Genomic DNA, 15,167 nt, shown 5'->3' with positions numbered 1-15,167 from the left:
CTGATCTTTGACCTATGTAGATTAGTTAACATACTGATCTTTGACCTATGTAGATATGTTAATTGCAAATCTTAGGTCTTGTTGTTTAGAACGATGGCGAAGAAATAATATCGATCAGTATGTAAGTAAACTATGAGTAACTAAAGTTTATAAAAAGCAATAAATTACCTCCAGGTAAATCTAGTGCAGATCCTATTGCTTTTCCAGGACACCAGGTTTCCCGTCTTCTTTTCATTTTCTAAAAAATAAAAACATAAATAAGGGTAAAATAAAGCATAAAAAATAATGTAATGCTTGTTCAAGGTAGAAATATCCTGATGTAAGAAACTATAAAAAAAAAATATTTCTCGAACATAAAATACATAAATCAACACCATATGGCCATGATTTAAAAAAAAAATTGTTCTCTGGTTTATTTGGATAATTTTTTGTAAAAATCTTCAACTGAATAAAAAAGATTTTGGGAAATTATCATATATAAATAAATAACCCACATTGACAGGTCATCTCTTACAACATATCAGTTATCAATGTGTAAAGCTTGAATTCATCCTGATTCTATCAAATATGTCAGACATCAATTTGATTATCAGAATGCTAATAAGTCTGAGATGCATGATTTTATTTATCAGTTGTTATTGCCTTTTAACTATCTGTCAGTAACTGACAGTACTCTAAAATGTTTACTGTCTTTTTGTTGTTGGGATGTACAAGTACCCAGCCACTTTCTGTCTGAGTTTTTGTTAGATGTATTTTTATTTGTATCCATCTGATAAGTTAAACATTTTTCAACTGATTTCTATAGTTTGTTCTAATGCTGTACTGTAACACCACTGTCTTAGGAAAAGGAAAGGGTTGAACCCCCTCTTAACATGTTTAACCCTGCTACATTCTATAATGTGGATTCATTATTATTCGTTGCTTTCATGGGTACAGGTGAACCACAGAATTAAATTTTCAACGATAACAGATTTCCTATGGGATTGTATGCAGACATCAGCAAAACCATGGAATTAAGTATCGACAAACATGCAAGTTTTCTGTTATACACAAAAATAAATGAATCCACAGTATGTGTGTGTCCCAAGTCAGGAGCCTGTAATTGAGTGTATATATGTACCTTGAAATTTGATTCTTCCTCCTCATCTGATCCTTTGATGATAAACTGTTTTAACTTATTAATAGTTTCCATATATTGATGTTCTGTATTCATTTTATCTTCTAATTTCTTCTCTATCTCTTCTTTCTCCATCAAGACATCTACACTCTTCAATTTTGAAAGCTACAAAAAATACAACTTCTGTTTAACAAACAAAATCTAAAGTGGAATCATTTCAGGACATAAAGTATCAAACGTAAAATTTGAAGAAAAGTGTAATAGAGTGATTTTACTAACAATCAAAAACTCTATACTATTATTTTATTTTTTAACTTATTTCTCATTATCAACACAGACATCAAATTATTTAACGAATATGTAGTCATTCAGTACATTTCACAAATAAAGACATTCAATGCATTTCACTCACTCATATGTATGCATGTTAAACATATGATACAATGAATAAAATGTGTTTTGGGTGTAACACGTTTTCTGATTGGCTGACGTTATTTTGTTATGAGCCCATAGACATAATTAAGTCATGTGACCGTGACGTCATCAACCTTTTTGTCGAGCCTTCGACTTAAGTCGAAAAAGCGAGACTAAGCGATCCTACATTCCGTCGTCGTCGGCGTCAACAAATATTCACTCTGTGGTTAAAGTTTTTGAAATTTTAATAACTTTCTTAAACTATACTGGATTTCTACCAAACTTTGACAGAAGCTTGTTTATGATCATAAGATAGTATCCAGAAGTAAATTTTGTAAAAATAAAATTCCATTTTTTCCGTATTTTACTATAAATGGACTTAGTTTTTTCTGCGGGGAAACAAAACATTCACTCTGTGGTTAAAGTTTTTAGAATTTTAATAACTTTCTCAAACTATCCTGGGTTTGTACCAAACTTGGACAGAAGCTTGTTTATGATCATAAGATAATATCCAGAAGTAAATTTTGTAAAAATAAAATTCCATTTTTTCCGTATTTTACTTATAAATGGACTTAGTTTTTTTCTGCAGGAAAACATTACATTCACTCTGTGGTTAAAGTTTTTAGAATTTTAATAACTTTCTTAAACTATCCTGGGTTTGTACCAAACTTGGACAGAAGCTTGTTTATGATCATAAGATAGTATCTAGAAGTAAATTTTGTAAATATTAATCCATATTTTCCATATTTAACTTTTAAATGGACTTAGTTTTTCTGCAGGGAACCATTACATTCACTCTGTGGTCAAGTTTTTAAAATTTAAATAACTTTCTTAAACTATCCTGGGTTTTTACCAAACTTGGACATAACCTTATTTATGATCATAAGATTGTATCCAGAAGTAAAGTTTGTAAAAAGATTACTCCGTTTTTTCTGTAATTTACTTTTAAATGGACTTTGATTTTCTTACAATCATAAAATAGTAACAAGAGGAATATTTTTATTGATTTTTTTCCTCATTGTTGTTGAGCCTGCGATTTACAGCAAAAATAGGCGAGACACTGGGTTCCGCGGAACCCTTACAAATTTTTTCATGGTTTTCTACGGTTTAAAATGGACTTTAGAATTAAATTATAAAAAATGACTGTAATATATTTTCTGTCTATTCGAAATGACATAGCGCGCGTTATTTAGTGTGCACCAAATTTTAAAAAAAAATTTCCCAGACAAGTAAAATAGATTTACCTCATCAATCTGTTGTTGTAGTTTCTTGATTTCTTTCTGACTCCTCTTCAACAAAGCAGCATCAGACAACACTTCATTGGTGTGAGGTTGATTCTTAATTGTCTTTGCACGAGAGGCAAACTAGATAAAGTTGTCAACAATAAATTGATTAAATAGGTGTCATACTTTATACACAAAGAGGCAGTAGTTCACAATGCTTCACTTCAATGTACTTGGCAAAAAAATTGTAATTATAAGGATATCTGTGCATGTCTTGATCATCAAATATGTATATGTCATCACCTAAAATCAGCTTACTAAATATGTGGTATATCTATAATAAATTTTCAATTTCTTGTTTTCACTGCTTTTGAGTGTCAAAATTCTTTATGGAGCAATTTCTTTAGGAATTTTTATTTTATATGATCTGACATTTACCCCAACAGTTATTCATGGAACAAACATATTTTACCATGAGTAAGCCTTATTCTCATTCTTAATATTAAATGGTAAAATATCCATTAACATTGCTTTTTAAATCATAATTTGTGTGGGTAAATATCATAACTAATAGAATATATTTTACAATGAAGCAATTCTATGAAACATTACAGGATTCTGTCTTACCCTCAAAGTACTGTGTGACTCTTCTATAGAAGCTGGAGTTATTGTAGCTATAATAGCAGTTTTTGAGTTTCCACCAAGAGCATTCTGTAAAATTCTGGTTAATTTGGAATCTCTGTATCCTATATGCTGATGACTGAAAAAGACAAAAAGGTTCTGATTGTTTTAATATTTGTCTTCTTTACTTATCTTACATATTTTTTTTAAATTTTATCTAACATTGTGACTTTGAATTCAAAATTTAATAATTATAATCTTTCAATGTCCCTTGTCAAACAAATGATTATCTTTATGAGAAGCCTTTGTCAATCATTTAAAGAAATTTTGTAATTTTCCAAATAATGTTCTAAAATATTTCTTCAGTTAATCAGTTTGAAGAAATGACCTCAAACTACAACTCAAATAGAAATGTTTTGATAATATTATATTGTTAAAACGGGTTTCTTATAAGCATAGCCGCACTGACAATCCAATAATCTCCAATTATAAAGTAAAGTAAAATTGTCTAAATATATACTTGGTGTGATACAATGCATAAAATTGGTCTGAAAAAAAAAATCCTTAAAAGGCAAATAAGTTTGTGTGAATGTATGCTTGGTGTCATACAGTTCATGTTGTTTAATCTTAAAGATATAAAATTCAAAATTAAGATTGTCTTACCCAACACCATCACTGAGTTTACTGATGACAGTACCCAGCATAAATAAACTTTTGTTAATGGCACATCCTTCTTTGTATCTGTCACCACTATTCTCATGTGCTTTCTCTGACCCGGCAAGGTCAACAAAATTCTGTAATAAAAAAAGATCAATGTGTCCATGTTATATAAATTAATAAGGATCTGCAACTTTGTAATGGAAAGACAGTCAAAAATTAATTCTAACAAGTTTATTTAAACATATTTCATTGTTAAAAATGACAAATGGATCAGACACAACTTTACAACTATGTAAAGTCTTCTCCAATGGGTGTTTCCTTTCAAGTCAAGTTCAAGATACCACACTTTTGTACAATTCAAATCCTTTGTTGTCTATAATTTTTTTTACAGTAAATAATTAAGCGATTGTTTAAAAATATGTAGCCTTGGCATAATTTTTGTTTGCAACAGCAAACCAGGTAAACAATGAATAAATCACTCTCAGATGGACCAAAAGTATACTACATTTGTATTAACAAATAACAATTTTATATGGACATTTTGTAATACTCACAAGATGTGAAACCATGACTGCCTCTTCATCTCCTGTTTCTCTGCTTTCTATGATCTGTTTAAAACAATGTCGGTATTATAACATAATTTACAAGGTTTCAAACAATCAAGTGTCAATACTCTTTAAATATATATAAAATATGTGTGTCATCTAATGAAATCAATCGGATAAAAAAATCGAAATGCAAGGTGCAAATTTAATGTAATGCAAAAAATATATGCATGTTTGGAAGAATTCATGAGCAAAACCAGTTCAAGCTTGAATGAATTCTGTAAAACCAGGTTTAAGCAGTTTCAGATTAGGGCTATTCCAGAAAAAATATGTAGGGAGGGGGGGGTTGGAAGGCACATTGTATTAATAATACATGAGTGATGGGTATCAGAGCAACTTTTCACACTATAATCATGATAATGCACTATAATTCTCAATTACAATTGTCTGTGTGGTGGGTGCTGACAAAAACTGCCTTCCAACTCCCCCCCCCCCCCCCCCCCCCTTACAGTTTTTTCTGGAATAGCCCTTAACAAAATGTGACAGAAACTACATGAAGCAGGATGATGTTACACAACAAAAGTGATTGTTATGTGTCTCTTCAGCATTCCAATAATTTTCTTTATTACTACTCAATCCGTATATTGTTATATATGTCTGAATTGGAAAACAGGTATTCAAAATTCACTGTGAAAAAAATCTTACCATTCTCATAATACAGTGTGACCTTGAACTTCTGTCATTTTGTTTTGTCTCTGCCATGTGCTTTCTCTCTAAAAAATAAATTTTTCCTTGTACTAAAAAAATTAATCAACACAATAAAACATGATTATAACCAGGTGTATCTACTGAGATTTTGATTTCGTTGTATGTTCAAAAAATAAAGATATGTACAATGTAATGCTATACATTGCTATTCAACCCTGAAAAACATTCACAATTTACATACCATTTCCTACATCCATATATGTGATTACATCAGCTTTAGACATAACCAGTTCTTCTGACACTCCTGTTAGCTGTATGTTCCTATCCTGTAAAAAAAGATTTGGAATAATTCACAAAGTCGCATAGAACCGTGTATTTCTATAGTTTTATTACATTTTACAGAAATGAACTCTTTAAAAGGTTTACAGAAAATGCAAAATTAAAGCCCTATCCAGTCAATTAACAAATTGATGTCAGTAAATATTTAAACACAAAATATGTTGTATCTTCCTTCTAATGCAATTGAAAAAAAAACAGAAAATTCTAATTTTGAAAATCTGGAAACGTTACAAAGATTAAGCAGAATATTCATGGCACCAATCAAAGAATAGATGACCAATAACCAAGGCAAATAAACAATAGACATTAAGAAAATATAACATGAATTACTTATATAAAGTTTATATAATAATTAAAATTGACAACAACACTTCAAAAGATCTGCAATTTTATTATCTATGTCTACAAGGCAGGCTTCATCAGGACAATTTTTATACAGAAATTGAGCCCCTGAAGTACTCAAAGTGGTGCATTGAATTTGACGTTGTCATGGTGAGAGAAACAATGAAAAGTGAAAGTAGCAATACAGAGTTATAAATAGATAAGATAAATATAGAAAATTAAAGTTTGTATACAATGTAACTTGAGTTCGTTTTACTATTATATGATACATGAAATTGTTCTAAAGGCTTGGCATCTAATAGGACGAACTTCCCATGGTTCCTACCACTTCGCAAGGCTTCTCTTCCAACCTGGCCATAGTTGGAGGTTACTACTTCCCGGCGCGTCGGCAACAATAGGAAGATTATGATCGCCGCTGTGGATAATAAAATTGTCAAAAACTGTTCCTTTGTTAATTATTTGGTGACTATATAATTTTTGGATCGTCTGCAGTAGTTGGTCTGTATAATGGCATAGTTGTGAATTCCTAGTTCATTTAAGATTGGCGCCCGTGGTACGTTTCTTCTGCAATCATTTATATCTGCTATCATTTATAGATGTATAGGTGGTATCGGACATCTTGGTCATCTTGATTCAGTTGTTATTTCGTTGTAAGTATGGAATATTCCTTGGTCCATGTATATGCTGGTGGCCTGTAGATCGGCGCTGTTAGCTTGGCGGTTCCTTTCGGATGCAGGGGTTCACGATTAAATAATAAATTAAATTCCGCGAGGTGAACCAACGCCTGTGAAATCGTTTTGGTAGAGTCCCTGAAGTGGATACCTTGGTATGCCGGGTTGTTCTAAAGGCTTGGCATCTAATAGGACGAACTTCCCATGGTTCCTACCACTTCGCAAGGCTTCTCTTCCAACCTGGCCATAGTTGGAGGTTACTAATTCCCGGCGCGTCGGCAACAATAGGAAGATTATGATCGCCGCTGTGGATAATAAAATTGTCAAAAACTGTTCCTTTGTTAATTATTTGGTGACTATATAATTTTTGGATCGTCTGCAGTAGTTGGTCTCTATAATGGCATAGTTGTGAATTCCTAGTTCATTTAAGATCAGCGCCCGTGGTACGTTTCTTCTGCAATCATTTATAGATGTATAGGTGGTATCGGACATCTATACCACCTATACATCTATAAATGATAGCAGATATAAACTATTAGATGCCAAGCCTTTAGAACAATTTCATGTATCATATAATAGTAAAACGAACTCAAAGTTACATTGTATACAAACTTTAATTTTCTATATTTATCTTATCTATTTATAACTCTGTATTGCTACTTTCACTTTTCATTGTTTCTCTCACCATGACGACGTCAAATTCAATGCACCACTTTGAGTACTTCAGGGGCTCAATTTCTGTATAAAAATTGTCCTGATGAAGCCTGCCTTGCAGGCTAAACATGTAGACATAGATAATAAAATTGCAGATCTTTTGAAGTGTTGTTGTCAATTTTAATTATTATTTAAGGATTGCATTCATTTGCATGATTTGACAACCCGGCATACCAAGGTATCCACTTCAGGGACTCTACCAAAACGATTTCACAGGCGTTGGTTCACCTCGCGGAATTTAAAAAAGTTTATATAAATTAAGATTTCTGAATGTTAATTAGATTTTTCTCACATTATAATATGCACTATCTTAATTTCATGAGTAAAAAGAACATAAAAGTTATTCAAAATACAGTGAATTAATGAACTATTTCTGTTTTTATTTTCTATTATCATAGCCCTTACTGTGTCCTCTTGTATTCTAATGGGCTTGTCTTCTGTTGACAAGAGATCCGACACTTTCTCATTGTAAATCTCCATGTACGATATTCTCAACAGAAATTCTTTGTCTGGTGTCTATAAAATGAAAAAAAATTATGAAAATTATAAAAATATAAAGTGAATATTAATGAGACAGATTATTTACAGGACAAAAAACTGATACTTAAATGATAAATTTGAACATAGACATTAATAGGTCTAGATATAAATCCAAATAAAAACAGATAACTACCCTTAACAGTAGGTTCCATTATTAAGTTTATTGACAATTTAAGATATGAATATCAACACTATATGTTTTATATCTAGATATCTGAAAATAATAACAGTACTTGGCATTTCAACTGGCAATATGGATGAATACCACAATTATATCTGCAAACATTTCCTAAACTATTTAAATTCAACAGTGAAGGATTGTTACCAAGAAAAAAGATTTCTTATTACTGTTGATTGCTATATTTAAACATTGTGTTGTGAAATATACATTCACAGTTTATCATAAATCTTTTGATAACAAGAATATGTTTCAATAGGACATCCTGAAAGTTTTCAAAGGGAGATAAGACGGTCAGAAAATTTCATATTTAAAAGCAGGGTTATCTCCCATGGAAACTTTTGACATCAAATCAAAGATAGAATGACAAACGATGGTGAAAAGTACATAATTAAACCCATTTTACTTACATTTTTCATCTGTTTAAATATTTCTTCAACAGATAGTGAAATTATTCCAGGTTGCATTGCTGATCCAGACATAGTAAAAGTTTTCCCTGAAGAGCTTTGTCCATATGCAAATATAGTACCTATAGACATATAATAGAATATGATAAATATAACTTTAGTTTAAGGCAATAGAAAAGCTACTACTTTTCAATATTTATAAAAGGTTATAATTCTCTGTACACTTAAATTTAAAAAGAAGCATTGTAGATACAGTGTATAAAAAATTTGTAAGGGTTCTGCGGAACCCAGTGTCTTGCCTACTTTTACTGTTGATCGCAGGCTCAAAAAAAATGAGGCAAAAAATCAATGAAAATATTCCTCTTGATACTATCTTATGATTGTAAGAAGCTTCTGTCCAAGTTTGGTAAAAATCTAGGATATTTAATGAATCTAATAAATGTTTTGAAAACTTTAACTGCAGATTGTACATATTGTTAACTGGAAGAAAATCTAAGTCCATTTAAAAGTAAAATACAGAAAAAATGGAGTTATCTTTTCACAAAATTTCCTTCTGGATACTATCTTATGATCATAAATAAGCTTCTGTCCAATTTGGGTACAAACCTAGGATAGTTTAAGAAAGTTATTAAAATCTTTAAAACTTTAACCACAGAGTGAATGTAATGTTTCCCCGCAGAAAAACTAAGTCCATTTCAAAGTATAATACAGAAAAAATGGATTTATTTGTGATTTTTACTGTTTGAACATACTGAGCCTAAATTTAAAATTATAAATTCACATAGTTACAGTAAGCAGGAAGATATGGCATCAAACTATAATATGTTTTCAGACTTCAAGCAGACTGCGTTATACCAACTATTTTGGCAAAGAATTTTAAAATTAATGGATTGAATATGATTTCTTATTTTGAACTCAATATACATGGCTGCTTAATTGGTTATATCAACTTACCATGAAACCCCCTTACAGCCCCTGTGATAACGGGTTTGCATATTTCTTCAAAAATATCCATAGTTGTTTTGTCTTGGTCAAATATTCTATCTGCAAAAATAAAAATATCCTTATTTATAAATACAATATATACAGTGTGCTATGAGGTATAGTAACTTCCACTCTTTTATAATACAACATAAACGTCAACAAGTAAGATGCATGTGAACTTCATTTTCACAAAGACTTTCTTTCTTCGGCAGTAACATAAACAAACGTCATATTTTTTATCTGTGTTTAGGCAAATAACAAAATGCTTCTTTTAATTTCACTGCTTTGATAAGATTGCAACCAAACTTTAACAGATCTTTAAATTTAAAATGCAAGTGGATAATGTTTTGATAATCTCTTCTTTTAAATGAGCCATGTTAATGTCACGAATGCACATCTTTCAACTCTGATTGATTAGAAGAAACGTGCAATCCAGAAAATAAAAGTTTTACTAACAAACCATAAATAATAAAACTATATATACCAAAAGCATAAGGAGTGCCGACTCTGCCATTTTCCATAGGTGCCATTGTATTATTTTTTATCATCCAGTTACTATGACATCCTAATTTTTGCTCCCTGAAAAGAAAGAAAACAAAATGTACAACATTTAATATATATTGAATTTATAATCCTTTAATGCAATATTAAAAGCCTCTGGTCATTATATTACTTGTCTTATATTTATTGCTTAAAACATTTGTTATAAACTGTTATATGTTGAATATCATGAACAAGCTCATCCACCCTAATTGAAAAATCTGTCAAACTGAATCATATACTATTGTCTGTACACGTTCATGTATGTAAAACCATTCTTTCTAAACGTACAAAATTTAGATAAAAACAAAAATGTGTCCCAAGTACACAACTACATGGATGCCACATCCACACTTTCATTTGGCATTAAAATTAGACCATATCATAGGAAACACGTTTACTAAGTTTCAAGTTGATTGGACTTCAACTTCATCAAAAACTACCTCTACCAAAAACTTTAACCAGAAGCAAGACAAACGGATTATGCTCATGAATGGGGTATAAAAATATGTGGATGATTAGGTCAAAGTATTAACCTTTCAAAATCATAATAAAAAGACATCAGAGGAGAAGTATTAAAAATTATATCTTTAAAAATGGGGTAGATATTTATTTAAACAAATCAGCATTGTATCTAAAACTATTTGCATTTCTACTGGTTTTAGTTAGCATATCTTCCTAGATACATGTACATGATCATGATGTACATGGACCAATGTCAAATATTGTGGACCATTCATATCTAAAATATTCAACCAATTGGGTAAAAGTTCAGGTAAATCAATCTTGAAATACTCTATAAAATGCAAGTAAATGTAAAATGTAAATTGACTTGAATCAGCCCATAAACCTGAAGCACATTTTTTAAATTTTTTTTTCAATTAGAAAAAAGCATACATTAAACAATCAAAGTTTGTAGTAAATCAATCAGAGCAATCAGCATACTCCTGTAGATCAAGACATGTGAAAAGGCTCCTTAATCTGAGTCCTTTTAACTCTTGACAAAAATGTGTTCATGTTCAAAGAAATACTTTCAACTTCTAATTTAAATATTCTTTGAATGTTTGGTTTAATTTTATAAGTGCATTTTCAGTTTTTTTTTTTCAGCAAGGTGAGAGAATAGACATAGATACTGATACATGTATACATTGTTTTACCAAAACACATCAAGGACTACCAGGGGAAAAAGATTTCAAGAACTCTGTTATCCCATACAAAACCAAGATAATCGGCACACGCCTTTTTTGTTATATTTATATATATATATTCATCTAATAAGTTAACCCTTTATCAACTATCAGATTTTTGTAGTTTGTTCTTATTTGTTGCACTGTTACACCACTGTCCCAGGGTAGGGGGTAGAATACAATAATTAAATTACCTTGATATTATGGGTCGTACCCGAATGGCTACTTTGATATTATCCATATTTCTGAAAATAAAATAAAAGTTCAAGTTGTATTTATCTCAACCACAGACACTAGATGTTCTGTCAATAGTAATAAAATATTGACAATGGGAAAAAAATAGTGTCCATATAATACATGTGTATATGAAAAAAAGAAGGCTCCCAATGTCTCTTTTTGTTGACTTTAGTTGAAAAAGCGAGACTAAGCGATCCTACATTCCGTCGTTGTCGGAGTCCACAAATATTCACTCTGTGGTTAAAGATTTTGAAATTTTAATAACTTTCTTAAACCATGCTGGATTTCTACCAAACTTGGACAGAAGCTTGTTTACGATCATAAGATAGTATCCAGAAGTAAATTTTGTGAAAAAAAAAATCTATTTTTTTCTGTATTTTACTTATAAAAGGACTTAGTTTTTCTTTGGGAAAACATTACATTCACTCTGTGGTCATGTGGTTAAAGTTTTTAAAATTTTAATTACTTTCTTAAACTATCCTTGGTTTCTACCAAACTTAGACAGAAGCTTGTTTATGATCATAAGATAGTATCCAGAAGTAAATTTTGTAAAACGATAAATCCATTTTATCCATATTCTACTTTAAATGGACTTAGATTTTCTGCCAGCAACACATTCACTCTGTGATTAAATTTTAAAAAAAATGATAACTTTCTTATACTATTTTTAATTTGAACCAAACTTGGACAGAAGCTTGTTTATGATCAAAAGCTAGTATCTAGAAGGAAATTTTGTTAATATTTTGTACCTGTGTATCTGTATTTTACTTATAAATGGACTTAATTTTTTTTTCCAGTTAACATTACATCCAGTCTGCAGTTAAAGTTTTTAAAACATTTATTAGATTCATAAACTATCCTGGATTTTTACCAAACTTGGACAGAAGCTTCTTACAATCAAAAGATAGTATCAAGCGGAATATTTTAATTGATTTTTTTCTTCAATTTTGTTGACCCTGCAATTTACAGCAAAAGTAGGCGAGACACTGGGTTCCGTGGAACCCTTACAAATTTTTTATATATATTATGCCATTGCCAATATTTTATTGCCATTGACAGAGCGTCTAGAGGCTGTGTCTCAACACATTAGTATAAATATTTCTGTGTTTTCTAGCAATGTGCAGTTTAATGGAATGTAATAAAAAGAGCAACACAGCGGGTGCCAGATGATCTGCTTACCCTTCTGGAACACCTTAGATAAGTTATACATTTGTAGATCATCCCCAGTTGTTGGTGGGGTTTTTGTTGCTTAGTCTTTAGGTTTTTTTTTATTGTGCGTTGTGTACTATTTTTTTGTCTGATTGCCATTTTTCTTTTTTAGCCATGGTGTTGTCAGTTAATTTCCAATCTACATGTTACCTCGTGTGATGTGTTTTCGTACTGACAATTTTTACAGCTTATGGTTTTCACTGTTGAGTTTTTATTCAGGTGTTTTCTCAAAAGTTAAAAGCATGTTCTGTTGAATGTAAATAGGTATCTAGATTTTGTGTCATACAAGGGTTTCTTTTGATGCTCTTAAATATACGTTGATAGTGGGTCTTCCAATGGATAGAAACAAGTGGCTGTGGAATAGAAACAAGTGCCTGTGTTATTTACGCCCAGATAGTGTGACTTCATTCATTTCCGTATTCACTGAGCATACATCTTAACGCTATTTGGAAATCTGTCCTGGTTGACAAGATTCGTTTACATTTCCTAGAATATTGAAGTAAACTTTCCCAAATCAGGTAAACAATGTATAATTATTTTGAATATTGCTTTTGGAGTTTTTGAAAACAGGAGTGTTTACGGTGTAAAATTTACTGATCTTGGGTTCAAATTACACGTTTTTCATAAGTTACTCCATCTACTTACAATAATTGAATTTCCCTTGTAAGATAAAGGTCTTAGGCCTAAAATATATTATTATTATTTGATAGATTTCATATTTCCCCCGGCTTTCCTTCGTTCAAACTTTGGCGAAGTTGAATCCACGGAATGTGATTGGTCAAAATTTCATATCCGGTACGAGAGAAATCAAATCGGAACAGACGTGTAACTAACCCGTACTTGTAACATCATTGAATGGCTCTTATATTTTCTATGACGACATAAAAGTTTTTTTCTTTAATTGCAACATTATGGGAGCTACTATTCGATTTTAATTGGGGGGGGGGCTAGGATGAAATTTTAAACAAAAAGGACAGGACAAGAGATTTGCCTGAGGTAATATCAAAGGCAGGATTGAGAGCAAAGTTGGCCAAAAAAGGCATATAAGGCACAAAATGTGCACCTGAATATAGGTATCTTGTTTTGTAACCCCCATTCACATAATGGTTACATTGGTTACATTGGTTACACCCATACAAACTATCATTGATTAAGGTATCTTGTTTTGTAACCCCCATTCACATAATGGTTACATTGGTTACATTGGTTTCACCCATACAAACTATCATTGAAAATTCATTTTGTCAAATAGGAATGCACATATAAACTTATTTGCACAAACAATGACTTTTGTTTCTTGGTATGGAAATGGAGACAAAATTCAATTATGTAAGAACAAAATCTATTTTGTGTTTATTTTTGTGTAGACAAATTTGAGTTATTTAAACAGAAGTAAAAATAAACATAAGATTGAATTTTGGGACAAAATCTCAGTTTTGTATGCAAATTAGTTCACGGAATCTAAACTAAACTAATTTGCATACAAAATTGACTTCTGTCGCCCAATTTTCAAATCAGGTAACAAAAGTGGAGTCTGTGATCCAAAAAATAATTTATCACTTTTGTCCACTGAAAGATAATTTTGTATGACAACATTTAAATTTGTAACTATGCTACAAATTTTGTTTAACTGAACTCATTTTTGTTGAACAAAACTCCCTTTTGTCTGTACAAAATTGAATTTCGAGTACAAAACCACAAGAGTCCCGTTCGGCGCGCCCAGTAGTTGGACTTATTTTTCCTTTTGTCCCATGTTGACTTTGGCAACTGCCATACTCCTGACTTGGTAACTGCATTTTCCAAAGAAAATTGGTGGTTTAACATGATTTTATAGCTAGCTTAACCCCCACTTACATTTCAGCTCTTGGATTATTAAAAACGTCAAACTGTTTGCTAAAATATAGTCAACTCATCTGTTGAATATATAATAACAGGTTTCAATGCCAAGTGCTGCTAGATAGCGAGTTATTCACCTAACTTAATAATTACAAAGACGAAAATAGTATTTATTCACTTTTATGTATAGAAGTGAAGTCTACAGATTTGCTTATTGAATTTTATATTGATGATTAAATCTTACAAGATTTCAGTTGAAAAATAAAGAGAAGATTGTGATAGATGTTCATTTTGGTTGTCTTTCGATCTGTACATGCCAGGCACTTGACATACACGTTGAAATTCTGTAAACATATTTAAAACTAAAACATTCGACTCCAAAGTTTATGAGAAAATAAGAATTTGGGAGATGCTCTATTTCATTATGCTACACAAGAAAATATTTACTTTGTGATAATACAAATGAACGTAAAATATCCTGTTAATATTTAAGTAAACATGACCTTGGTGTTGGAAGCCTGAAAGTGAAGAAACATGTTTTGTTCTAGACGCTTATCAAATCCATGTATGGTCACATACAACGAGAGAGAGGAAGGTTCCTTTTTTCATTACACCAAAGGGCTGGGCCAAAGCTACTAGATAAAGTCAACATTAGTTTACCGATGTTCAAATCAGCTTTTGATTTTGCCATCTGA

At 31.1% G+C, this 15,167-nt stretch overlaps 1 protein-coding gene across 2 annotated transcripts in view; it reads right to left on the bottom strand.

Annotated features, from left to right (window-relative positions):
- Positions 1-13,403, bottom strand: part of LOC134712356 (golgin subfamily B member 1-like) — a 30,780-nt gene extending 17,377 nt beyond the window's left edge. For both annotated transcript variants that reach the window (XM_063573820.1, XM_063573831.1), the window contains exons 1-14: positions 13,282-13,403; positions 11,385-11,435; positions 9,948-10,042; positions 9,434-9,523; positions 8,483-8,601; positions 7,760-7,870; positions 5,530-5,614; positions 5,286-5,353; positions 4,590-4,643; positions 4,039-4,169; positions 3,382-3,514; positions 2,776-2,895; positions 1,121-1,282; positions 169-238 (exon numbers count right to left, since the gene is read on the bottom strand). In XM_063573820.1, coding sequence (XP_063429890.1) covers positions 169-238; positions 1,121-1,282; positions 2,776-2,895; positions 3,382-3,514; positions 4,039-4,169; positions 4,590-4,643; positions 5,286-5,353; positions 5,530-5,614; positions 7,760-7,870; positions 8,483-8,601; positions 9,434-9,523; positions 9,948-10,042; positions 11,385-11,431 — 1,285 coding nt within the window. In that variant the 5' untranslated portion in view covers positions 11,432-11,435; positions 13,282-13,403. The remainder of the gene's footprint in view (positions 1-168; positions 239-1,120; positions 1,283-2,775; positions 2,896-3,381; positions 3,515-4,038; positions 4,170-4,589; positions 4,644-5,285; positions 5,354-5,529; positions 5,615-7,759; positions 7,871-8,482; positions 8,602-9,433; positions 9,524-9,947; positions 10,043-11,384; positions 11,436-13,281) is intronic.
- Positions 13,404-15,167: the final 1,764 nt, after the last annotated feature.

This window comes from Mytilus trossulus, chromosome 1, assembly GCF_036588685.1.
Source record: "Mytilus trossulus isolate FHL-02 chromosome 1, PNRI_Mtr1.1.1.hap1, whole genome shotgun sequence".
In the NCBI taxonomy this organism is placed as follows: Eukaryota; Metazoa; Mollusca; class Bivalvia; order Mytilida; family Mytilidae; genus Mytilus; species Mytilus trossulus.
The sequence above is the reverse complement of the archived record's forward strand: the minus strand, read 5'-3'. Positions and strand labels throughout refer to the sequence as shown.